Raw genomic sequence first — 27,989 nt, 5'->3', positions numbered from 1 at the left:
TGTTTTCCATTTTCTTGCTATGCTCTAACTAATTGTCTACACCCGCATTTATAGCCCAGTCGCGCAACTGTTCTTCGCAAAATTGTCTGCCTCTTGAACTCCAAAGCAACTCTTGAGCATTACTATTATTGATTACACGTTACAATCCAAGCCTGTTTACCGACCATAGTTTATTGATTTCTGTTTTGTTGACCACCGCTTGTTTTTGACCACGTCCTCGCCTACCGTCTTTGTACTTTTGCCTCGCTGATTGTTTTATGGTTTCGACTTCCGCATCGCCCTCGACTACGACTCTGCCTGCCGTCCGCCTGTACTTCAGCCCCACTGACAGCTCTCCTGCTACCGGACCTCCCTGCACGTTTACCGACTACGAGTTTGCCTCTTCCCTCGGCACCGTGCTTTTTGTTTGTTTATCGTCTGTTTGGCTGGATCTACGTGTATGGACTTTGCTTGTTGTGACTACGCTCCTGGGATTCGTCCCAAATAAAGCCCTGACGGGACTTTATTCCATTATTGTTTCTGAGTCGTGCATTTTGGGTCCAACCCCCACGCACTCAGTGGTTGTCCACTGAAACTGTGGCGACTAACTCCATACATGTAAGTACACACTGACAACTTGTATCTATTTTCTATATGCACTTCACAGGGCTAGGTCAATGATTGAGTCAACCTTTGTAATGTTAGCAATGTGCTCCAGATGTTTTGATTGGTTGGGCGGTAGCCTACGTTACCATGTGGGCGGTAGACTACGTTACCATGTGGGCGGTAGTCTACGTTACCATGTGGGCGGTAGCCTACGTTACCATGTAGGCATGGGGAAGTCAGTGCCGGCCTTGCAGTGTGCAGTATTCTACACAACAGTACTGTAGCAGCAGCAGTGTGGTAAGCTAGTTAATGAAGTGGGCTTGTAACCAAGGTTTAATTCCCAGTGAGGACGGTGCCATTGCAACCTGGAGCCAGCTCTGATGGAAATCACCAGCTCGGCTCCAGGCCGGTTTGAAGCTGCTTTGGAGATGGTCAAGCTGGCAAAATGATGGATGATTTAACAACCGTTCTGGCAAGACTAAGTCCATCTGGTGGGCCAGCTTGGTGCTTCACCAAATTCCTGATGGTATACAGCCGGAACAGAAGCTGGTTCGAGTTAGACTCCATCTTAGGCTGGTAGCTGGAATCTCCACCAGGAAGGTACGAAAGCTAAACTGCTTCAATATACACTCAGTGAGCACTTTATTAGGTAGACCTGTACACCAGCTTGTTAATGCAAATATTTAATCAGCCAATCATGTGGCAGGAACTCATTGAATGAAAGCATGCAGACGTGGTCAAGAGGTTCAGCTGCCTTTCAGACCAAATGTCAGAATAGGGAAGAAATGTGATCAAAGTGACTGTGACTGTAGAATGATTGTTGGTGCCAGACAGGGTGGTTTGAGTATCTCGGAAATTGCTGCAAATTTCAGCACCTGAATTTCTGAGTTAAGGCACTCTGAGTATGGATGGGCCGAGTGGTAATGCATTAAATCCCCACTATACCAGAGGCAGCTGTGGCCAGGAGCCCCATATTGTGACATACAGTGAGCAGTAGGGTCACCCGGGGTTAGGGAGGGTTTGGGCTGCTGGTATTCCCATCTCAGGACCCCTAGTGGTCAATCGGGTGTCTGTAGTCTACTCGCAAAAGCACAGGAAGCACATTCCTCCATCTCTACTCCGCGCAAGCTTGGCTTGTGGGTCACAGTGCGAAGAGAAGCAGCTGGCAGCATCACATGCTGCAGAGAGTGTGTGCTTGTGTGTGAGAGTGTGTGTGAGTGTGCGTGTATGTGTGTGCCTGTGTATGTGTGTATGTGTATGTGTGTGTGTACGTGTATGTGTGCATGCGTATGCGTGTATGTGCGTGTGCGTATTCGTGTGTGTGTATGTGTGTGCATGTGTATGTGTGTGTCTACACTCTTCCACATCGGCTGTGGAGGATAAAGCAGGAGCTCGACTGTGAATAATACAACTGGGCATTCCACATTTGGGAGAAATACATCAAAGTTGCAAAACCTGATGGATGTTATTTTACTGATCGTGCCCTTGCAATGATGTGCATCCTCATCCGTCATCAAGTATAATATCGCATTGCACTGTCTTATATTTATGGAACATTAGAAACATCTCAGAGCTACGGTAACTTAATAGTGAGATTCGGTAGTCAGCGTATGTCTGTACTTGGTTTAAAGCACTACATTGAAAAACATTACAGCACTGCTCCTAGTGAATGGGGACGACAGCAAATACTGATTTTATGTGGAAATCGCTGCGAGCTGTAAGAGCACCATTGGCCATGTTTCTGTTGTTCAGAATAATTGGTGCAATTTTCTCAGCACACGCCAACCTCTTCCCAGACGATCTGAGTGCCTTAAACGTCCGATCCATACTTTGTCAATGTTTTGGAGGGTTTCGTAGCAATCATTGAGATGCCTCAGAGATATAAACAGTAATCTGAAACCCTGTGACCTCGCAGGGGTCCAGAGCAGACGCCGCTGTTCTCTTCAGGCTAACACGACCGTTGCGCAATGTCCGTCAGAGGAGACGCGTGGAGGAGCCAGAGGAGGAGGATTACTAGAGGCCTGTGGAGACTCTGCAATCTGATGCAGTGCGGGATGGAGGAATAGATAATGCCCCTGACAGGAACAGAGGAAAGTTATCTTTTAATGGTTTATTTCCTCACCGTGCATCAAACCCTGCCTCTTATCGACTCCCCTCCATCTTAGCCGGTCCCCGGAGCGCCCGGTGGGGTCCCTAAGAGCCCTCTTAGTGCAGAGCTGAACACAACGGCCCTTCCGATTAACGGATTCCAGACCGTCCCCAGGTGCGTTATTTGTTTTTGGGTTGCCGCTCGCTGAACTAATCGCCATGGCAACCACGCCAGGCACAGCACCTGAAGTGGGGGGGGGAGGGGGCTCAATCAATCGAACCTGAAGCAAAACCTGTGAAAAATATTGCAGTGTTGTAAGGGGCTCCCAATGGTCGTAGCAGTTCCCATCTTGAGCAAATTACCTCCCCATCACATTTTACAAATGTACCCTGAAAGTACAGTGATGTTCACTTTGGGTACAAATGAGTACGTTTTCCAAGAAAAAAAGGTACAAATTCATTATATATTGCAGGCTAGGGGTACAATTTTATGTACCTATGTGGTACAGCCCCAGTGACAAGCATTTGTACCTTTTGAGGCACCTTTATTTCTGAGAGTGTGTGTTAAGGACGTTTTTCAGGAATAAGCGCTGGCAGGAAAGCTCAGATAAGGCCGCTGTGCCGAAGGGATTTGTCGAGTGTCCGGAAAACACCTCAGATTTCCTGATCAATTCCCAGCGTGTGGCTCTCAGCGTGAGCGGTGTGGTCACCTTGGAATGCCAGATATCCATCGTATCACACCCTGCCGTCACGCTGCGTTGAGCTGAGTGTGGAGACACGGTTACAGCTCCCTGAACCGAAGGGTCACGATTCCCCCTTCGCCAAGATCCCTTACCTCGGCCGTTTCAGGATAAATATAGCGGCTTAAATGCTCAAGATCCTTCAGCCTTTAACGTGTGAGGTCACAAAGAAGCGATGGGAATGTTCTTAACTGAACATTCTGGTGCTGATGTAATAGTCAGTCACCACTGGTGACTGAAAGCGTAGAGTGTTCTAGAATGCTGACTTAGAATTTGGAAGAAAGAAAAAAAACATTCCAAAGAACCTACTATTCAAAGGGTTAAATGTCAATGCAATGATTTGTTGAGCAAACAAATTATGTAATGTCATGTCCAGATCTACACTGGAGCTTTCATGAGCGTTCTGTACTGCAGGTTAGCAGAGGTACCTGCACTGATCCAGTTTTCATTCTGTATTCATTACTGACCTCATTGGAATAATACCATTCCCTCTTCTGCTGCGGTCACAGCAAATGGAGGTGAACAAGACGTCTTCGACACCGAGTCAACTAAGACAGATCAGGAGGTCCAGGGGACGTGCGAGACGGGGTGAAATGATCCTCTGCCAGCAGGATAATTGGCTGAGCTGGGTCAAAACAGATGCCAATTCATGGCTAAACGCATTGACCTTTCAGAAACTGCCGCACCGAATGACTGTGATCCCAGGGAAACACACGGTCCTGGAAGCGAAGCACGTTGGAGATTACGTGGCTTAATTCTTTACTGTCGTTCCAGTCGTTCTCTCTCACAGAGGAAGGCCAGCAACTGGCTGTGTTGTTTAACAGGTTTGATTTAATGCACAGCAGTAAAAACAAAGGCCATTGCGCTGAAAGTAATTCATATCTGGCTGAGTTTGCCCAGATTTGAGCGTGTCATAAATGGCAAAAGAAAAATAAAACACATTTTTATAAAGATGGAATGATCGGTATATAAAGCTTGGTCATAAGAATTCAAAATGGTACAGCTCACTAGGGCATTATTCATCTCAGCACCAAATTACTCTGCCATGGCTAAGCAAGCAAATGAGACGCATCAGGTACTGCAGGATGGCCAAGAGAGCCACCTAGTGGCCTGGATAATTACTGCACACAAGCGGTGTCATTTACAGGAATAAGCACGGTCGTGTGTGAAAACACAACATTGACCAAACCAAACCACCTTTGACCCAAACCTGAACCAAGCCAGAATATTCTTCTCATTTCCCTGATAATTCTGTCCCATAACTGATCTGAACTGACTGAAGGCACAATGAATACCAAAGTGTGTTTAAAACTATCGTCCTTTTAGTTAACCGTGAACTTCAAAATATCACCGTCTTCTACGTTTGCAAAATACAATTTACAAAATCTGTTCATTTCTTCCTGGTTATAGGGCTTTTATTTTTCAGGAAATATTGTACCGGAAAAAACAAATAATCCAAAGCAGAAGGTCCCCAGTAACTATAATTGATTATTCTGTTTCCATGGTACTGAGGCAAATTCATATTGCTAAATCCACATTATTGTTTTAAAATATTCCACTCAACTCGCCTGAATCCTGAAACACATGCCTCCAGGTAATGAAACGTAGTGTTATGTCTGCTGTGCAGCTGCTATAACAGGTACTGAAACGTAGTGTTATGTCTGCTGTGCAGCTGCTATAACAGGTACTGAAACGTAGTGTTATGTCTGCTGTGCAGCTGCTATAACAGGTACGAAGGCCAATTTGCACACAGGCGTATTCTGAGTGAATGAAAGGGTGCAATTTATTGAATTAACAAAAGAATAGCAGAGCATAATTGCCCTTAGACCAGGATATAAAACCCTGCCCAGCCATAACTCAACATGTCTTCAGGCCCAGCGAGGTTAAAGTCAGGCGTCTGTAACAGACAGCACTTAACTGCCACATGACGACAGGCCTTCACAGCCTGGAGCAGATTGGGGCACCAGTCACAGCCACAACAGCACACATCAGTTTATACCGCATTACCATTCCGCTGGATTTATGCGTCGTATCACCAGTACGCCGACTCGAGTGTGATACACACATAAAAACAAAAGGACACAGAGAATGGGCTACGTGCTGTAAACATAATCGAACATCTCGTCATACGGTGAGCTGATGCATCCTCTCTTTGGTAAGCCGTCCTGGGCCCTCTGTGATTTTCACAAATTGTGGATTCAGATTGGCATAATATGCATAGAATTGTCTGCTGCACAAGACTTTGGAATTCATATTTAAACCAGGAAAGTGACATTATCTACACCGACAGACTGAGGGATTTTAGAGAAGAATAATGTATGAAAGTATGAACATTAGAACAGTGAGGAGACAATCCCGGTTTTGCAGCCTGTAAGCAGAGTCAGTCTTCTCCAGCCATCCTGCTGGACCCTTCATACCCACTGAACAATGTGTTACATATGTGTTAAGGTACATGACTGGGACCCGCAAGTTTGGTGGTTTGATCCCCGGTGTAGCCACAATAAGATCCACACAGCCGTTAACCCTGCATTGCTCCAGGGGAGGATTGTCTCCAGCTCAGTCAACTGCAAGTCACTTTGGATAAAAGCGTCAATCAAATGACATGTAATGTAATGTCATGTAAAGACGAATCCCCTCTGTATCAGAAGATCTGATGGTTCACATGTCAATATACACACACATACACACAGACACATGCCAGCACACACACATACACACACAGAGACACACACAGCTTACAGACGAAACACTTTTTTCTTGAGTACTCGACAGCCAGTTAGCTCTAAGGATTAAGCCAGCAGGGTAGCTTATTGGCCAGCATTCGCAGGTACATTGGGTTGCCCGCGCCAGTATGCTCTAGCTGCATTGTTTGCGCAGCCCGTCTGCGCAGTAATGGCAAGGGGTCACCTCAAGAGGCAGCTGCCAAATACATATTTCAGAACACACACATGCTAGCGTGCACCCTCCCAAAATGACAGAGTATGCTGCAGCAGCTGTTGCTGGCCTGACAACTGTTGTTAGTAGACAGGGATTATCGTACAAAAAGGTTGGATAAAAAGTAAAATAAGAAATCTGCTGGCCGTATATTGATCGAGACACTCCTCGCTGTCTTTATCAAATGTTGAGGCATCGACAGATGTAATAGACAAACTATAATCATACGTCCACTCCCATGTGAAAAACATTGTTTACTGAATAGTATGCTATCTTTAACAATACTCGAAGTATAATTAAAGTTTATAGGCTGGTTTCTTGGACACAAGAAACTATATATACCCTTTAGTGGCTAGGTATTGGCTGTTGTTCACTTTATAAGAAATAAAGTTGGAAGCAGGCCGTGACCCAAGGGAATGGACAACCCGGCCCCTTAACCAACCCCCCACTGCTATAGACAGCCAGTTTGCAGCCACTCTGGCAGTTTATCTGGACCGGAGCGGTCAGCGCAATCCCACAATCCCGCCAACTCTTCCAGGAGACCCCCTTACTCCCCCCCCATAAACCCCCCACAGCAGCAATCCACCTCACCTGCCCTCAGCACAGGTCTAGAGAGAATACGCACTGCCCTCAGCACAGGTCTAGAGAATATGCACGGGTCTCAGCACAGGTCTAGAGAGAATACGCACTGGCCTCAGGTTTTCGAGCTGCAGGGGGTTAATTCCTCAGCCACGTCTGCCTGAGAGAGAGAACCAGAGCGACGCAATGCGGCCAAATTAATACATCGAAAGTGTGGCTCGTAGACGGCTCCAGGACCATTAAAAGCTAATCCCGGAGCTAAGCTAAGGAAGACTGCAGCTGCCTTTAATAAGCGCTTGGAGTAGTTGTAGGAGAAAATTAAAAAACCAAGGGAAAGTGTTTGGGGAGACGTAATAAACACTTGTGCAATCCTCTCCTTTGAAATTGTAAGCCTATATGAATCCTCCCTTTCCTTAATTATATTCTGGATCAACTTCAGAAGGAGGGTGTTAGATGTTTTTGTCAACTCTAACCACGGCGCAAGGTTAAGGGGGTACAAATAGCCACCTGTAAATTAACATGACATTCATGACGAACAACCGAGCAGAGCAGTCACACCTGGTCTTAGTACCTTTGGAGTTGTACAGTCACTCCTGTACTGTACCCATCTACGTATTTTTGGAGGATTAGATAATTGCTATTCTTTTTAAACTACTGGATAATTGTCTGACATCACTACTCTGACATCTGAGTAACCTCCTAGAGCTTAATGGCAAAGGCAGTTTTCTTTTTTCAAGGTCCAATTTTTCAAGAGTGAAGAAATATGGCCCTCTTGCTTGACAGTATAAACATGTAAACTAATGAGAGAGAGAGAGAGAGAGAGAGAGAGAGAAGAGAGTGAGAGAGAGAGAATTCAAAGTTCAAAATGCAATCGCAAGAATACAGGATAAAGATGAGACCACACATTGGCATTGGCAGCCTTCTTTTATTTCATTTTATTTTTTTAAGTTTTACTTACTTTCTGAAACACTGGATGGTACAGCCCCAAAACGTAATTGCTGACTGTTAACCCAAATGCCCCAACACCCAAAAATAAACTCTAAGTTGCTATACTACTGGCCTGCTTCACGCTGGAAAGATAAAGCGTAAATTAAGCAACGAGGTAACTTTTTGTCTTTACGCCACAAAGTTGTTAAATGTGGAATATTCTGTCAGAAACAGATCAGCATGCAGCATCTGTTGACTTCTAAAGCCGCATATATTTAATGATAATTGTACTAAATATCTCACTCCCGGAGCTTTGCCCTCAGAAACTTTAGTGCCGACGACCTTTGCTCCGTTCATTGACAGAAGAGCAAAACAGTAGCAGAAGGTCATGTTAAAAAGCAATTCTCCATTAATACAAAATATTAAACTCCGCTATTCCTGCGTAATGAAGTTCAGCCAGTTTAAGGAAGTGCCGTTTCGACAGCACGTTGACATACGAGCGGATATTATTAATGATTATCCACGCTGTGGCTCCCATTAACTGAGAAGCCTTCTACTAGTGCAGGCCTTTCTTGCCACACAATGATAAAATACAATGAAGATATGAAGTGTGCTCCAGGGAAATGATTTAAACTCCAACCATTAGAAGTGCATTGTGGGGAGGACACTGAAAAACTGACTGAAAATGGGTAAGCTTCAGCAGAACCTGCCTTCAATGGGAGGATAATTTATCTTTCCTAAATGACTCTCCCGTTTAAGTTATATTTCACATTATTCTCAAAGAAAGAGCCGATACCTAGAACATGAAGGGTTCTGTGAAAGGATGCATCCGATGCTTGGTATTTGAGAGGAATCAAGACCACTTCCAGGATCTTTATCAGTTTTCTTCTTCTCTGAGTTCTTGGTTTTGGATCCGGACAGGGTGACAGTTGGTAGCCTAGTGGCTAAGGTACATGCCTGGGACCCGGAAGGTTGGTGTGGCCACGATAAGATCTGCACAGCTGTTGGGCCCTTGAGCAAGGCCCTTAACCCCACATTGCTCCAGGGGAATTGTCCCCTGCTTAGTCTAATTAACTGTAATTCACTTTGGATAAAAGCATCAGCTAAATAACTGTAATGTCTGTAATGTAATTGGAGACATTGAGAAATGCCCCTTGTAATATTTGCTCACATGTTAGTGCTGGTCAGCCAGCAGGGGGCAGTATTACCTCTGTGCAGTGATAGAACACAAATGATGGAGCCTGTGAACTTCAGAATAGATGTCCTTACTTAATGCAGCCATTGAAGATCCCATGTAATTTATTGTAAAGCGAGAACAATGCCCTGTGAAACACCGTTATTATAACAGTGGACCTCAGTTGTTTGTATATGATTAGCAACCCTGCTGAAAAAACAGCTCTAGCTAGGTTTCGAAACAGCTGGTTGACCAGTTCAGAGACCAGCTCCAAGCTCGACATGGTTTGACCAGCTGAAGCTGTTTTGAAACAGCAGCGAGCTGAGTGAACAACTACCAGCTCAAACAAGCTACCAGCACTGGCTGGTTAACCAGCTCATACCCAGTTAGACCAGCTTTATGACCAGCTTTTCCATGCTGGTTAACCAGCTCATACCCAGCTAGGCCAGCTTTATGACCAGCTTTTCCATGCTGGTTAACCAGCTCATACTGAGCTGGACCAGCTTCTCGACCAGCTCATACCCAGCTAGACCAGCTTATGATCAGCTCATGATCAGCTCATACCCAGCTAGACCAGCTTATGACCAGCTCATACCCAGCCAAACCAGCTTATGACCAGCTCATACCCAGCTAGACCAGCTTTTGACCAGCTCATACCCAGCTAGAGCAGCTTATGACCAGCTCATACCCAGCTAGACCAGCTTATGACCAGCTCAATTTTTACAGCAAGGAAAAGTGTGGATATCCATTCCAATTCAAGTAATTACCAAGAGCTTGAATGAGCGCTTCTTCATTGTGCAACCTTACCTACCCTCCCCCTCCATTGTTTTACATATATGGTGCACACTTATGCAGAGAAACGTCTAGATTCAACATTGTACATACAATAGGGAGGTTCATTCGGCATGTTAAAAACCATGTGTAACAGCACAGAAGGATAATTAGCACTTTGAGCCAAAAACAATGCAACAAGGAGTGCCCTAGTCTCTAATCTATAGCTCTTAGCATACTACACGATGCTGACAATCACATTCAAACATCATGTAACCCCCCCAACAACATCCTCCAACAGGGAAGCACACAGAGGAAAAGTCCCCATATAGCATGACCAGATGCATTAGCCTGCATTTATGGCGTAAATAACTGTTGAACATTTCAGTCACCCGTTACTCTGATAGAATACCTAAATGATTTTAATGTCAGCAAGGCTGCACTAAATGCATGACACACAATAGAAAGGGCGCTTCGCGTTTTTTAAATTCACAGAGAACACTTTCCTTCGGGAGTAAATCGCTCATGAAATAGACTGCGGCTCTATAAGCTGCTTCATCAAAGTCTCAGATGCAGCATTAGTCTTTTAAAGCACCCGTATAATGGATACTCGCAAGCGAGAATGAATCTCTGGGGTTTGCATTCGAATACAAGCTTTCCACAGACAGTCTTTGTCGTCTTGTTGTATTCTCATGTCATTACAAGAGTAAAATGTGCTGAACGAGGCCGGGTTTACACCTGGGATATAACCTGGCCTTGGTTTCTATGATACAGAGAGGTACAGATAGGTTCATGCGCGACAGACAAGATTACGTCACAGCAGCCCAGCTGTAGCCAATCAAAAGGTCCAATTCCACATTTCTGGGGCAGCAAGCCAATGAGACGAACAGGGCCTGTGTCCAAAAGCTTGGGTAGTGCCACCATCACTCTGTGCTTTCGAAAGACAGGTTTCAGAAAGTAACGTATTTAACAGAAGGGTCCCCTACTTATGTGAATTTGAAGGAAAAACCTCCCATAGGCAAGTAGCTCAGCCAATGAAAGAAGATCCTCAGATTTCATGAAATATGTATTATTATTAATATAATAAGTTCTACATATTTCATCACATATGGCTGGTTCACCCTTGTACCTGAGCACAGTAAAATCTTTAGGATACACTTGCAGTCTGTGGCTGTAACTAGCACAGTACGTATACAAATGTCCGATCAAGATAAGATTGAGCTAATTACATAATACATAAAAGCACAAAATCCAGAAACAGATCAGCCCTTATTGTGCACACCTCTTATAAAGGTATGGATCTTAAAACAGTGGTTCCCAAACTTCCAAATTATGTGCCATTTTTTTAATAGCAAAATATTTTTTTAAACAATTAACAGCTTGTTAAAGTTGTAGGATTGCAACTGTGGCTGTAACAAAAAAAACCCCAGCATACACAGGGATCCCCCAGGATGCACAAGAATAGGTGCTTCTGCAACAGGCACTAGTGAAGCTTAACGGTAAGGTACCATTTTCACCAGAGCCGGCAAGAAGGGGATGGGCTCCCCCCTTGTGTCTGGTTCCTTCCATGGTGTGGGTTCTGTTACCGGGGGTTGCTCCGTGCCACTCCCGGCTTGCCCTTTTGGGGCTTCAGGCTAGCATTTTCTGTGAAGCAGGTTGTGACAAGCGCTATACAAATAAAATTAGATTCGATTTTTGGGAAGGTTTGATTCCTATGTGGGGTGTTGTCATTGTACCCTACATAAGCCAATTTCAGAACCAGATCGTACGGAAATATAATGTAATTCTGAGCAAGAGCATAATACCAACAGCAGAAATTATTCATTTTGAAGCTACAATAGGTACAATAGGGGAGACTTAGAACAGTAGAACACCGTCAGAAGAAAGACCCACTAATCAGCAGGGATTAGTCCTTCCACTCCAGAGGTCTTGCCAACCATAACTGAGGCTGGCTGACTGGTGCGAGAGGGACAACACTCCTCCAGTCTGGGCTTGTCTGTTTCAACACCGAAGACAGCCTCCAGCTCGCCCAGCCTGTCTGTCAGCACTAAAGACAATGAAGCAAGGCATCATGGCCTTTTGTGTCACGGTAACGGATTACCCAACAGCCCCCTTTCAACCAAGCCTGGGTCAATAAAGTCTTTAACACATGAACCGCCCCTCCCAACCCTAAACACAGTATCCAGGCCACCTACCTCAATGCGCTGCCTGGACACACGTTGCTAGCAAAAAAAAAAAAAAGGTAACACCGACATTGATTTTGATCTTGTGAGGAGCATTTACTGAAGGCTTGGTATGTCCTAGTTTATGGCCTGACTAATGTGTATTAGTTATATACTGTATAATCATGTAATAACAGCACAGGTTGTAATCCAGCCAAAAAAATATACAGTATGTGTGTATGTGGTAGGATGATTAATGTTAACATTATAGGTGACCATTAACTGGATGACTACTATTGCAACTGTTTCCAATATGATAATGCTGTGACGTTTGTACATCGTATTTCATAATGATGTGATGGGTCATGCTAGCTCTTTCTGAGATTCACAGAGTCAGTAAGGGGGGAGGGCAAAAGCTAACTTATATTAGATAATGATAATGTGCTATTTTATGTAAAAAAATAGGGCACCTGCGGCGGCAATGAAATTCTGAATGTTAGTGACACCCCTGCCACCCCATTGGCCACTGCACATTACACGGATAACCACTTCACTTTTTAAATAAATACGAAGTTGGGGGTGTTTATATTGTTGTGTCTTTTTTTGCAGTAAAACACTTGGTTCCACACAAGACCAGGCAATATTGCAAAGCCACCGACTGTGTTTAGAGAGGTACTGGCCTCCGAGGATCCTGTGGTGTATTAATGACTGTTCAGTGCTCTTTATGTGGTCTGAAATGAATCTATTTAAAGGTACTGACTGAATATACGATATGTTTCAAATATACATATGCAACATCAGTGATCACGCAATATCAGGTTGCATAAATTAAGACTCCGGTGACTTTTAATGAACGATCAAAATGACACAGTGAGGTACAGTATTAATTCCCTAGACCTGTGGCAGATGGCAGTGTCAATGTCCCTGTAAACACCGTGTTTACCCCAGAGTTTACCTTCGCAGATTGTCCGTGGCAGGCAGCTGTTGTGGTTTTCGGAATCTGTTTGAATTGTAGGTTCGCTGAAACGCCAATGTTTGGCCCATCTGTGTCACCATGGAAACATGGAAGCCAAGAGTCACCGAGGGACTGCATCCATAGCCAGAGACTAGCCTGGGAGCCAGCATCCTCCCTCAATCAGTTATACCCGAAGAATCATGACTCCAACTTATAGTTCTGATGCTAATACACGCGGATCCAAACAGTATTGCTGTGAATTAATATGATATCAAATGAAACTTAATTATTTCGGACCAACGATATAGGAAACCGAACCTCTTATAAAATAGTTTTTCTGCTATAAAAAATACCTGCCGATGGAACATATAGGCTAGCTGTTGACGGGAGGCTATGGCACCAAGCATAGCTCAAGAGCACCAACACATTGCGCTAAAGTTTTAAAACAGACTGTAGTTGCTTAATTGTGCAGTTATGGCAACTGAGAGAATGATAGTGTATAGCGTTTATAGCCTACTACGGCCAATTCCATAGGCTGCTTTAGCTCGCTGTAAATTCATCCCACCGCTGTATGCCTTGGACAGGTTCTCTTTTACATGAGTTTACAATCACAAAACATTACGACACGCCGTCACCCAAACATCTCAAGGGGAATGCTGCAAAACCAATCCAACTGTTCCGAGTGAATTTATGGATTATGCAAGAACGTTCTGTTGCATTTCAAACTATCCGTCTATTGAACAGGAAGTTCGCCCGCGGAACGATCTGCTGACGTTTTGGTGGCCGTATCGTGGGGAGGGGAATAAGCTCTTTGGGCATGTCGAAACAAGTTGAAATTGTCGACGGACAGACGACTGTATAAAGGGAATGGGCTACCGGTTCAATTGCCACTCGCCTAAACATTTCAACATTCTGCACTCAGAAAATCGTCTCGTGGAAACCGTTTCCGTTTGAAAAAGTAGCACATACAAGTTTTAGAGCTCTTTATATAGGCTAGCCTTTTTCTAATTGACGGAACGTTTGAAATACAACATGTTCTGCCTATTGAAAAAGGCCCATTCCTCGTCCAGGTGCTTATTTGATTTCTGCAAATTGTGTATTATGTTTGTGGACCCATGATCTATTATCTTTTTCTTTTTTTTCTTTTTTTTTTTGCTATCTTCACACATTTATGACACGATTTTAACTAAATTATGACGCGGAATCTCTTTGTTTGATAAGGAAAGCATCTGGGAGATTTTATGGATGATTAGGATGAATTGTTCATAGTCACATTACCCTGGTCTGTTCTGCCATGACATACCAACTGATACTAGTTCCTCAGAGAAAAAACACAGCGTCTTTCAATGGAAGGGAAATGCAAGACAAAGACTCACAAAAACAAAACAAAAACCAGAGACTAACTAACTAGCATTTATCGTGGGTAAATCGGTTATGCTGGCAGGCGGTGTCAGATTTCAGGTGCCTGTAAGGGAACGCTGCCGCTATTGACACTGAGAAAATTCGTGTTACTCGTGCTTCAAATGCAGTTACAACTTGTCCGTGACGTGAAGCCAACTACGCCACTCTGGCTATATTATAGTCAGTTGGGCAGGTAGGGCGAATCTGGGCAGATGTAAGGTTAAAGTATTTATATTCTAATATAGTCCAATAGGCTAGCCTATTTAAAGTAGGCTAATGTCAAGAATGTAGACTACGTTTTTAGTCGAAAAATAAGATTGAGTTTGACATAGCTACTTAAGTAAAAAGTGACTTTCTGCAACATTTCCCCCATATCTTTAAGTGGCGGTATGGTAATATTTATATAGACTAAATAATGCATTCGGTGCTTGTATTCAACTCATCTGTAATAGGAATAAGCAAAGATAATATAGCCGTAGCCTAACTTACAAACCAATAACTACATTATGTGAACGAAGCATATGCTTTTCTCAGCATTAAACGATGCCAAATATATTTGGCGGCAACGTTGCTGCAGTAAGATCGATTATGTAAGTGCTTGCAATGTAACCGCACAAACGATAAGCTACTCGACCTGGGACGGCCAGAGGAAGAGGCAGAGGGAGGGGTCCCGTCGCTACACACACCTCAAATTATATTCTCCTTTTTCGCGCGGTGTCAGCGCCAGAAATCGACCGCCGGACTCCTCCATCTGTTTTCCCTCAGTTAATTAGATTGAACCGCTGTCGTCCGCGGTCCTAACACCTAACAACAAAGCCCAAGTGATTAGCTATATTAATTAAGTAGGTTTCTAGGTGCCGGGGCAACACCACAGCGCTCGAATGACATTAATGAGCATCCAGTCACAGTACGGTCACAGGCACTTCCAGTACCGCGCCGTCCCCCGCCAACATGTTTCTGGAGGCGTGGAACTGCTGAGCGCTCATTGGCTAGAGTATCATTACGCTTTCATGCTTCTAAAGGCTGATTGGCTGGATGAACTGAAACGCTCCAGAGCGCCAGAAAACAATCTTTAGCGGGTGTTCTCGTAACTTTGATCAGTAGTAAAGTAATGCAATTGCAAGCATTAGCAGGCGATTCGGAACCTGGTAATAAGTCGGCATTTTAAAGCCTCTTTTATTCAGAGAGAAGTAGATAGAACATGTTAATTTAAAAAAGGAATAAACGACAAACAGATTCTTTAGCTGTCTAACATTAGTTACAGTAATTTTAATATATAGTTATTTATCTGGTTAGCTAAGGGAAAATAGCGAACCAAGGTAAGTGACCTCCCTAACGTTTATTGACTTGTTATATTGTTATACTTTGTATATCTTTGTTTACAGAGCTTGCCAATATTTATACAGTGATTGTTGTCTTTTTTAATGCACGAATAGTGATAGCCTGACTAAAATAGATGTCCCGTGGGTGGCGACTTGGCTAATATAATTAGCTAGCTAAGATAGTTCCCCAAGTAACTTCTCTGATTGGATATCAAACTACATAGTGATGATTCTCAAATTTTGTCACACTGCAGGAAGTGATTGTCTATCATCAGTAAAGTTAAATATTGTATTAATCCAACTTCTTTTAATATAAGTTACACGGCGGCTAACTAGCTAGTAATGTAGCCATCCAGCAAACCATGGAAAGTTGTCTGGATTCAGCCAGTTAAGGCGGAGTTTGTGGCTAGCGAGCTAGCTTGATTAGTATGGTCTTTTGCGCCAAAATCAACTGACCGCTGATATTCGCAGAACTGAAATAACTGAGCAAAAATACTGTGGAAACCAACTATGTTACTATAGTGAAATAAAATAATTGTTGCTAGGTAACCTTTGATGTTGTTTAAGTTACTTTATTTTCGTTTATTTGTAAGCTTGTAACGTTACCTATCAACACTAGCATCTATGCTTAAGTTATTTGTTACAGAATCGTGGTTGATATTCTTATCATTAATAAAAACAATATTTTGTAGATTTTACAGATGGACACTGAATGTTTAACTTTACGAGATCTCAAGAGTGTAACGTCAAGAACGAGTATCACAGACATGGATGACGAGGAGGGAAATGTTGAGCAGAAGGTGACTCGTTTAAACTAACTTAACGTTAATAATAATGAAAAGGCTAGTTAGCTAATGTATTGGTCCTTAATATATACATATATTGACGAATATTTGACTGACAACTGAAGATTAAGTTTAAATAATTAAAAATGTGCAATGTGTCTCCTTTCCATTCTTACAAGAACCTTTCCCCACTATTTTTTAGAGTATTAAGTGTGACTCCGTTGATATTGTGTGTGATTCATGCACTGCAAGTTTTCATATTTAGCACTCAAATGACATTTTGTAGGTGGAGTCAAAAGACAAGGGAATTTGATTGCTTACTCAGTGTGGAAAATGTGCCAATTTTCACTGTAATAGAGCAAATCACATGCAGCTTGCTGTAAATGGAGCTCAAAGTGATAACACCCCATCTTACACCACTACAGGAGAACATCTTCACAGACCGCAGGAAAGCGACCCCACACAAGAGTGACCTAGGCTCTGCAGGACTGGGCAGCAAGAAGGGGTTCACCCCGGAACAGATCAACGTCACCCCCATAAAGCCCCTGGAGCGGGCCCTCCCTGAACCCTGGACCCCCACCACTAACCTGAAGGTGCTCATCAGCGCCATTAGCCCCGACATCCGGGACCGGGAGATGAAGAAGATTCTGTTTCGGCCCATCGAGAACGGGTGTGAGGAGACAACGACGCTGGAAGACCCGGGACAGGTACTGGATACTATCTAAGGTTGTGGTTTAACGGGAGTGCACTAAGCCAGGTGAACTCAATCTTAGCCGTAAGAGTCTTTGCTAAGGAATCAGGTGTGTAACTGTTTGGTTGGAACAAAAGCCTCCACCCAAACCAGCCCTTTCTGGGTAAGAATGAGTTTCCCAGCACAAAGCCTTGACTTGGAGTGACTAAGCAACACCGACACTTACCCACAATTTCTCAGACACAGATTAAGCTTTGTCCTAGAGTTTGATCCATATTGTTTGACTGTTTCTACTATGTCTGCCCCAGTTTGAACCCTATTGGTTGACTGTTTCTCCTGTTTCTGCCTCAGTTTGAACCCTATTGGTTGACTGTTTCTACTATGCTTGCCTCAGTTTGAACCCTATCGGTTGACTCTTTCTACTGTCTGCCTCAGTTTGAACCCTATTGGTTGACTTTCTACTATGTTTGCCTCAGTTTGAACCCTATTGGTTGACTTTCTACTATGTTTGCCTCAGTTTGAACCCTATTGGTTGACTGTTTCTCCCGCGTCTGCCTCAGTTTGACGCACCGGATGATGGCGTGGACGAGTTTGAGAAACCGCCCAGCAGGAAGCAGAAGAGCCTGGGTCTCCTGTGCGAGAGGTTCCTCTCGCTCTACCCCGATTACCCAGCATCCTCCGAGATGACCAGCATCTCTCTGGACGAGGTGGCCTCCAGCTTGGGTAAGATGCAGGGGACAGTCACTTCCTGCTTTCTGTCTCACAAAACATGAATAAAAGGCATACACTCATTTTTGGGCCGAAAGCAAACTTCTTGTACGAAGTTTCAGTCAAATCCCTCATTGGGATTTATTTAGCACAGTTAGAGTTTGTTTTTCTTAGTTCACATTTGTATCATTTATGTTATTAATATAATTTTGTCTTTCCTGATATCGGCAGTTTTCTGATTCGCAGTAGTTACAATGTTTTGGCCAGTCTTTTTTACTTAATGACTGAGCCTAATACATTCTATATTTTAAACGAGGCTGTCTGTAATCAAATGATCACAATAACAGTAATGCGTTTCAGTCTGATGAGCTGCTCGTCACTGCTATTAGGCTTGGAAGGTTGCTATGGATACCCCATTTTGCCTGCTTGTAAAGACAAAATGGAGCCGTCGTGCGGTTACTGCTCTGAGGTTTTCCCTCACCTTCCTTATATATTTGTTTCACTGTGCTGTACACTAACAGGACATTGTGTGCTCCTTGAAGACATGCACGTGAAAGGCTAATTTAAAAAAAAGCATAATATATTCTAATAAAGTAAATGTTATTAGAATAAATGATACTGGCAGTTTTGCATCCTGTGGGGAGTTCACAGCCCAAACTTACTTAAATAATACATTTCTCTGTTAATCTCTGTAATATCTGCTTAATTATGCATCGACTCGTGTTGAAAAGCAATGCGACTTGGGATATTTTCAGTGGGAGATTCGGTGACTTAGGCTCCTGAATGGGTCTTGTCTTATTTGCATTGGTTTCCTCAACCATACACAACGGTCAAACCTCAAAAATGCAACTTTTGCTTTTATCAGAAAATATCCATATCGACACACAGTCAGTAGCTGAAGCTGAATGGTTTGTTGTGCGTTATAGGGTTAGTAATCGACACACAGTCAGTAGCTGAATGGTTTGTTGTGCGTTATAGGGTTAGTATTCCAGTAGCTGAATGGTTTGTTGTGCGTTATAGGATTAGTATTCAGTAGCTGAATGGTTTGTTGTGCGTTATAGGGTTAGTATTCAGTAGCTGAATGGTTTGTTGTGCGTTATAGGGTTAGTATTCCAGTAGCTGAATGGTTTGCTGTGCGTTATAGGCGTGGAGCGGAGGAGGATCTACGACATCGTGAACGTGCTGGAGTCCCTGATGCTGGTGAGCCGCGTGGCGAAGAACCACTACCTGTGGCACGGGCGGAGGGAGCTGCGCCAGACCCTGAGTGGGCTGCAGGACCTGGGCAAGCAGCAGGGCTACCACCTGCAGATCCAGCAGCTCCGCCACTGCACACACCGGCCGTCTGCTCAGCCCACCGAGCAGAGTGCAGACCCCGACACAGCCTCCGGTGAGACCTGTGTGTGTGTGTGTGCGTGTGTGTGTGCGCGTGTGCGTATGTGTCTGTGTGTGATGAAGATAGTGAGACCTGTGTGTGTATGTGTGTCTGCGTGTGTGAGTGTGTGCGTGTGTGAGACTGCATGCGTACGTGTCTGTGTGTGATGAAGATAGTGAGACCTGTGTGTGTGTGCGTGTGTGTGTGCGCGTGTGTGTGTGCGCGTATGTGTCTGTGTGTGATGAAGATAGTGAGACCTGTGTGTGTATTCATGTCTGTGAGTGTGTGCGTGTGTGAGACTGCGTGCGTTTGTGTCTGTGTGATGAAGATAGTGAGACCTGTGTGTGTATGCGTGTCTGTGTGCCTGTGTGAGTGTGTGAGAGTGTGCATGCGTATGTGTCTGTGTGATGAAGATAGTGAGACCTGTGTGTGTATGCGTGTGTGTGTGCGTGTGTGCCTGTGTGAGTGTGTGAGAGTGTGCATGCGTATGTGTCTGTGTGATGAAGATAGTGAGACCTGTGTGTGTATGCGTGTCTGTGCGTGTGTGCCTGTGTGAGTGTGTGCGTGTGTGTCTGTGTGCGTGCCTGTGCGTGTGTGCATGCGTTTGTGTGTGTGTGTGTGCATGTGTGATGAAGATAGTGAAGAAAGTGGTTCGGGAGAATGCTCTTGTGTGTTTCTGTGTGCTCACCCTTATAAGTGTAATTATGAACCACTTGAAAAATTCAGATGATAATCTGTGACGGAGAATGTACAGTGAGTCAGTCTTTTAAAAATAAGCCCTGGCAGAGTGATGCAACCTCAAGCTTGCGGTCCATAATCTTTTTTTTGTATCAGGGCTACAGTTTCAGTTTCACAACTACCAATCACTAAGGCCAGATGGCATCAACAAAAATCATTGACACCAGCTCTACAGTCACATGTGGCTTGTTTGATTATTGGTCATTCATTTACAAGAACATTTATAACTGCAAAGTTAAAAGTTATTTAATAGGCTAGAGGAATGAAAGTCAACCGTCATAAATAATTAAAATTAAATTAGGTTTTTTGAATTCAACTTTCAAAGGTACAAACATTTCAGAGATCCAACCCACCCATGCCCAAAGGGTTCACCTCTCTGAGCTGAAGCTGAACTGTGATAGTGACCAGTGCTTCCCTTCACTCCAGTGTAGTGTTTAAAGGGAAGCTCACCCGCCTCGACTGAGGTTCACAGAAAACTCAATTACCCAGCACCCCCCCTGTTGATATGCTTTCAGCGCAAAGCTTTTCATTCCTATTTTTGTGTGTGTGTGTATGTATGTAGATGTGTGTATATATACATATATATATATATATATATATATATATATATATATATATATATATATATATATATATATAATTTTTGTAACAATTTTTTGTTATTATTTATTTTTTGTTCTTGACATTCATCACACAAAGCAAAGCCCAGTTTTTGTCTCGCCAGCAAGCAAATGACACACGTGTTGTAAATCCGCGTTTCCGTCAGTCTGTGGTTTGTCGGCTGTAGTTGCCATGGCGCTGCCCGCCACTTCTCCACGTTGGGACTTCCTGTGTGAAGTCACAGGGGGAGACGGTGGCAGCGTGCACATCCAGCTGTCTTATACTGGGCTCCTGGGGTAGAGGTGCAGCCCGTGTCTAAACAGAGTCATTGGGTCATAGCCAGTGTCTAACCAGAGGGTTGTTGGGTCACAGCCTGTGTCTAACCAGAGGGTCATTGGGTCACAACCCAGCACACCCTTCAAGCAGAGCAGAATAAAAAGGTGGCAACTAATTTTGAAGTCATGCATCCCATTAGTACAAACAGGTCATGGTTTGACAGTAACTTATGTGGAAAATTTGTCTCTCTCAATCCATTTTGTCCAGTTCTGATGGTTAATGCTTGGTATCCACCAGACACAACACGGTGGCACAGTGGTTCACACTGTTGACTCTCAAGAAGGAGGTTCTGGGTTTGTGTCTTGTTAATGTGGGATTCCTCTGGGTACTCTGCTTTCCTCCCATAGCCAAAAACGTGTAACCCTGGGTCTACAGTTGAAATGAAGCCTTCCTGGCTAACTTGCTCATTTACATAAATCTTATTAATTAGAAATGAACAAATACTAATGAACTAATATTTCTAATACAGGCGCAGCCAATCGGCGGAAGGAGAAGTCCCTGCGGATCATGAGCCAGAAGTTTGTCATGCTGTTCCTGGTGTCAGAGACGCTGACCGTCACCCTCGACATTGCTGCCAAAATCCTGATCGAGGAGAGCCAGGACTCCGCCAGCCACAGCAAGTACAAAAGTAGGACTGCCCACCTTTTCCATTAATGCGCCTATGGGGATATCTATGGTCATTAGAGGGAGGTACCTGGAGCATTGTCCATCTAGATCAGGGGTGGCCAACCCTGGTCCTGGGGAGCTGCAGGGTCTGCTGGTTTTCCTTTCAACCATCCATATGGCCACTTGGAGGAAGGAAGCCAGGTGAGGCGAGTCATGATGGTCGATGAAAGCAGTCGATTACACGGTTAAGTGCCCAGTAACAACATAACCCAGCAGGCCCTGTGGCTCTCCAGGATCTGGTTTGGCCACCTTGGTGTAGATTTTCAAAAATTGTGTAGTCCACTGACAAATAACGACACAAACCAGGTTCATTAAACCGAGATACACGCTTTGTCAGTTTCGCCGTAGATTTTGAAGAATTATGATGACAGCGTTACTGAAATATTAAAGACATAAAGACAAAGTTATGCGTTAGCCAGGACTGTGTTCCTGCAAAACGGTATGCCAGATCACCATCTGCATGTTCACGGTTTATAAAACTCTTCGTGATCCATCATTTAACACTTGCTGTTTCTCGTTATCCAGCTAAGGTCCGGCGTCTGTACGACATCGCTAACGTGCTAACGAGCCTGGGGCTCATTCAGAAAGTCCACGTGAAAGAGGAGCGCGGGAGGAAGCCCGCCTTCAAGTGGATCGGGCCTGCCGAGTTCCACTCCGCCGGTAAGACCCCCAGAGGAGCCCACTCAACTGCCTCTTCAAAATGACGAACTTCAGTGTCTGTTGTTGGTTCCTAACCCAGCTCAGCTGCCTCCCTATACTCTTAACATCAGTAGCTATGTCTACTGTGTCTCCTAACCAAACTCATTTGCCTGACTATACTCTAACATCATTATCTATGTCTGCTCTATCTTCCCAACCCTAACCCAGCTCAACTATATTCTTAACGTCAGTAACTATTTCTGCTGTATTCAGATGTGGAAATTAAAAGTGAAAAGTAATCATTTTGACATGTTTTTTTCCACCATTTATTGTTCATTTCACTTATTAGTTCTCCCTCCTGGCTGAGGAAGTGGGCTAATTAGCAAATCCAGATGATAGGACTTTCTGAAACTGGATCTTTCTAGACAGCTGTTGATGACTCCAACTAAATTAGAATTAATATCTGAATCAGAAGACAAATACCTTTGGGTGAAGTTGTGTTTTGATGCGTTCATTGAGCACTGTCACAGGAAGCTCATGTGCTGTTCTGGCTGTTTCCTGCAGAAGGTCTGGAGGCCGTTGCCGTGGTTTCACACGCGGAATCGCAGGTGGCCATTTCCTGTGGCGGGAGGCAGAGGCTGGCGCGACACGCCTCCTTCAACATGGCGCCCACCTCCGTCATCGCCCAGCGCCAAGTCAGCTCCGCCCCCAGCAGCCCGCGCAGGGACAGGACAGGTGAGACACACACACAAACATACACACACACACAGATGCATGGACACACACACTCACTCGCATATCACATCTGGGTCAAACATGTAATTGTTTTGGATTCAAATGCTTTCCTGTTTTCGATTGATCTTGCCTGGTGCAGTTGAGCCAACCAAGAGGGCCAGAAGGTGGGGTTTGCACTTGTTGAGAACATTTAATTTAAAGAGGTTCCAATACAACAGACAAGCTCAGTGAAGTACAGTAAAGAATATAATCCAAAACGATTACATATTTTGCCCAGGTCTGACAGACACACACAGACGCACACACACTAATGCGCACACTCCACCACAGGGAAGGTTTACCGTCATCTTACGATTGCATGAGCTATAGCAGCAACCACCAAAAGGCTGGATTTGAACCGTTTATAAAGGAAAATTTCCCCTCAATTCTGCCTCATTATATCTTATTGAACCGTCCACTGACGGAAGGTCTGGCTGTTTAAATATCAGCAGCACATTACCCATGATCCCTTGTGCTCCGTAGTTGGACTGCAGCGCGTGGTGCGCACAGGGTGAGTAATGACCTATTCGTCATGGGAATGGCCTACGCTGCGTCAGCCATTTTGCGGTATTGCTCCTCTCCTGATTCATGCTCCGGTAGGAGAGCCGGAGAACATGGAACGAGCTGAGTGCACTGCTGGAGATTGCATCGTAAAAGAGATTGATCTTTCCACAAGACATAAAGGAGAAAATTCATAATTAACATGATATGTAGCTCTAGTTTTATTGGGTCACGTTAGCTAGCTTGCCAGATGTGAGAGGAACTAGTGCTCTCGGTGATACCGCCCTGTTCTTGTTGAAAGTCATCAAACGCTCTGCTTGCGATAGCCCAGCCCAGTCAAATGCAGCATCCCGTTTGCTTCCCTGCTCATGTGGTACTTGTATATAAGTTTACATTTATTGAACCTCCCGGGGTAATCTGCCCCCTGCATTTCACCCATCCTAGTAGTTTAGGAGAAGTGGTCAGCCACAGTGGCAGTGCCTGGAGACCAACTCCAGTTCTGAGGCCAGTGCCCTTGGTCAGGGGCAATGGCAGGAGTCACCTAACCTGACTTGTCTCTTGAATTGAGAGCTGGGTGCTCAATGGGGTCAGGATGTGAAGTGCTGCTCTGTGGTTCTGTGCAGGTAAAATCTCCGAGCCGGTGGATTATTCTAGAAGGACTGGGAGCAGCAGTGCAGTGTGCCGTCTGCAGTTTGGAGACAACCTCGGGTGAGTTCTGATGAGGGAATTTCCACTGGATGTTTTAAAAAAACATGCACTTGTTACGGCATTTTTAATCAAAAAATGATCACTGCTAAGTCTAAAAAGATAAGTCTATCACAACATTTTAGTACTTGTATTGAGACCTAAAATCTAAATTATTTTTTGCTAAATAAGTGATTTTTTTGATTAATGTAAAAATTATACCTGAACATTTCCTTGAATCTTTACCTTGCCAGTAAGAACAAAAAGCCAATCTTAACATTTTAACGTGTGCTTTTAGGAGTGGGGGGCCAAGGAGCCTCACCCCAAAGACGGCCCCAGTGACCCCTGGCCCAGTCCTCCCCCCTATGGCCATACCCATCCATCAAGACATTCTCTACGGGCTCCGCCCCGAAACGCTGCTACCTCGCCTCTACACCACCGCACCCCAAGCCTTTAGCCCCGCCCCTTCTCCAATGGCCTCCAACCCGCCGCAAGACGACCGGGAGCCCCGCCCCCAGCACCCCCCGCTGTACCTCCAAAACCTGCCCCAGGCCTCCGTGGTCCTGCTGTGCGGGAGTGCGGCGCTGGGCCAGGGTCAAAGGTCACCCACGTCCAGGGAAGGGGTGCTGGGAAAGAGGAAGATGGTGGAGGAGGAAGGACGAGAGGTTAAAAGGGACAGGCAGGGGCTGATGAAAGAGGAGACTTCTAAGGTGAGCTGCAGGCCAAACGCACACAGGACAATTCCCCAAACAAATTTTGGGAACCGTGGCAACGGTTATTTAGCCTAACGGGGGAGAGCGAACGTAATTTTGTGCTCTTGTCGTTCCCTGTCGCAGCGAGTCACAGTTGGTTCCCAAGGTGACCAAACAGTTCTGCGGTTAATGCACAAAATGTCCTCCAGGCTTTAGTACCCTCTGCTATTCACTGCTATAAAAGTGTCTTCTGTTGCTAGCGTAGAGCAGAACCACAGAGGCAGGTCTACATGTCGAGGTGAACACCACTCAAGAGGCTGTAGTCTCTTACTCTCTTAGTGACCTTAGCTTCCATACAGTCAGGACCTTCTTGGAAAGGAGGTCACACTCTTTGCATAATCAAACTGCAGTAATGCCTTTGGGGTCGAGATTTAATTTATGCTTTCAGCTTTTTTAAATTTGAACTTTCAAGGTGTTGACGGAATAAGGCAAGCCTTGTTCAAATTTCCTTTTAACTTTGTCAGCACAATGCAAAGATGTCCGCCGTAAATTGATTAATGAACAACTAACTGCATAGTGATTACACTAAGTAGCGGCAGTCGTAATTATGTAGCGTTCACTTCGGGAATGTATGCGGCAGTTAATAACCATTGTGAATATCCTAATGGTTTACTTCTACTGAGGTTGAAGGAGTGCCTAGGTCTTCCATTTTTGTTTGAATGCACAGACATTCAGAATTCTACGCCATTCTGGATTGAAATACTTTTGTATGCTTTACCAAGCTTGTCTGGTATATTGGAACCTATGATATACTCTCAAAAACTGAAAACCCCACCTTCTGGTCTTCTTGGTTGACACAATTCCACCAGACAAGATCAGTGGAGCACAGAAAAGTATTACATGTTAGCAGAAAACAAGTAGCACAAAACAATTACATGTTACAGGTCTGAGCGCTACAGAAACTCAAAGTCTCCCACCTAATGCAGGAATATTGCTTCCCTACAGTGCACTAATAAAGCTCATTTTCCCCCTGTACTCCTCTCACGCCCAGAAGAGAGATGACACAGACGGCGAGTCTGAGAGTTCCCTGAAGACATGCAGCCCGCGAACGTCCCCCGGCCACGCCCCCCAGCATCCGGCAACGCAGCGTCAGGAAGAGGCCCCGCCTAGAGACGTCGCCCCTCCATCCCACTACCTCTATGTGCCAAACTCTGCAGGTACGCCCCAGCTAACCCTAACCCCGCCCTCCCACTACCTCTATGTGCCCAACTCTGCAGATACACCCCAGCTAACCCTAACCCCGCCCTCCCACTACCTCTATGTGCCCAACTCTGCAGATACGCCCCAGCTAACCCTAACCCCGCCCTCCCACTACCTCTATGTGCCCAACTCTGCAGATACACCCCAGCTAACCCTAACCCCGCCCTCCCACTACCTCTATGTGCCCAACTCTGCAGATACACCCCAGCTAACCCTAACCCCGCCCTCCCACTACCTCTATGTGCCAAACTCTGCCGGTACACCCCAGCATCCACCCCTTCATTGGGCCAGACCGATGCAGTCAGCCTCCTAAACGTTATTATGTTTTTACATTGCTTTGCTTGTTACGTGCCCATCAGTGTGGACCACTTTGGATGCATGTAGTAGTCTGGCATATGTAACATTTACTTTGAGATATAACATTTACTTTGTCCTTTTCGAGAGACTCAAAGCGCAATTCATCCTCTTTTTCTGCCCACAACTGTTGCCTCTCTTTCCCTTGAAGACCTTTTTTGAGTACACTTGAATAAGAAAAGCAGATCTCCAACCTTACTGCAGGCTTAAGGCCTAATGATGATCACCAGCTGTCATTTTCATCTCAGCTACCCAGAGAACTTAAGAACTTAAGGCTTGCTGCTTAAGTACTCCTCAAAAGTCTTTCCTCAGATACCTTGTCATAATTCAGCTTAGTTATGAGTGTCATTGTGTCATGTTTTGCTCTGTTGTCTGTGGTATTTTTCGTGACACATTTCATTTCATTGCATTTATTGCTCATCTTATTGTATTACAGCAGAGAGGTCCCACAGCAGGACGTAGAGTTCAGGAGCTGTTTTCTCCTCAGTCGTGACATTGGTCCCTGTTTTCCAGGCATGAATGGTTTGAACTTCCTGCTGTCCCCCGGTTCGGCCCCCGGCGGTCTGGCTCTGTCCCAGGGGGGCATGTCTGCCCTCGCCCTGCCCTACGTCCTGGTGCCCACCTCGGCCCTCTCCGCCTACCCCCTCGTGGGCCGCGGCGTGCCGGGGCCGTGTGCCGACGCCCAGGGCGGCATCAGCTTCGGCGTGCCGACCATGGTGTCCCCCGCGCAGTTCGTGGTGGGGGGCGGCTCCTTCGCCGTGGCGGGGGCTCCTGGGTTCCCCCCTCCAGAGCACACCCCTCAAACACACTCCCCCAGGGAGCCCAGGCAAACTCCAGCACTACCCAGAATGGATCCTCAGGTGAGCTGGCTGGGCCTTGCATGGGGTGGCCTACCAGGGACAGTCTGTGGCCCAGTGGCTAAGGGGCTTTACTGGGACCCAGAAGGTTGGTGGTTGAAGCCCCAGTGCAGTCACGATAAGATCCACACAGCTGTTGGGCCCTTGAGCGAGGCCCTTAAGCCCACATTGCTCCGGGGGAGATTGCGTCCCAGGAGCAATGTGTGGTTAAGGGCCCAACTGCTGTGCGGATCTTATTGTGGCAACACCGGGGCTTGAGCCGCCCCAGTCGTCCCAGTCCCAGTCGTGCACCTTAACCACCTTAATGGCCAACTTGACATTTCGGGGTAATTAAAATTCCTCTTCATCCAATTTTACAGTAGTACAAATAGTACAAATTGTATGACACTAACTTGAACTCAAGTTAGTTCAAACTAAGTGTGTTAATTTGGTTTGACCTTCTTGGTCTTTGACGTGGCTAAACTTCAACACTAAGATTGTGATTGATGTTTGGGAAAGTACCTCGCTGATCTCAGGGCCCTCTGCCCTTCCTCCCTGCCTACAGACACCACTCACCCCGAAGGAATTCGGCGTCCCGACCTCCCAGGCTTTCTTCCAAACCCCTGGGACCGAGGATACCACCAACCCCCCCACCGCCCGCCGGAGGGGCTCCGCCCAGAGGAGGCTGGACGTCGGACACCCCCCGGCCGATTAG

At 45.2% G+C, this 27,989-nt stretch overlaps 1 protein-coding gene across 1 annotated transcript; it reads left to right on the top strand.

The window, feature by feature from the left end:
- The first annotated feature begins 1,068 nt into the window (after window positions 1-1,068).
- e2f7 (E2F transcription factor 7) lies at window positions 1,069-27,989 on the top strand. The gene is made up of 13 exons (XM_061250655.1): window positions 1,069-1,185; window positions 16,331-16,438; window positions 16,849-17,130; window positions 17,675-17,837; window positions 18,967-19,209; window positions 21,338-21,496; window positions 22,060-22,194; window positions 22,738-22,908; window positions 24,072-24,156; window positions 24,431-24,842; window positions 25,876-26,041; window positions 26,952-27,298; window positions 27,840-27,989. Exons 2-13 carry the CDS (start codon window positions 16,340-16,342, stop codon window positions 27,987-27,989), a joined length of 2,412 nt encoding a protein of 803 aa, XP_061106639.1. The 5' UTR covers window positions 1,069-1,185; window positions 16,331-16,339.

The sequence above is a fragment of the Conger conger genome, chromosome 8, assembly GCF_963514075.1.
Source record: "Conger conger chromosome 8, fConCon1.1, whole genome shotgun sequence".
In the NCBI taxonomy this organism is placed as follows: Eukaryota; Metazoa; Chordata; class Actinopteri; order Anguilliformes; family Congridae; genus Conger; species Conger conger.
This window is presented reverse-complemented; position numbering and strand designations above follow the sequence as displayed.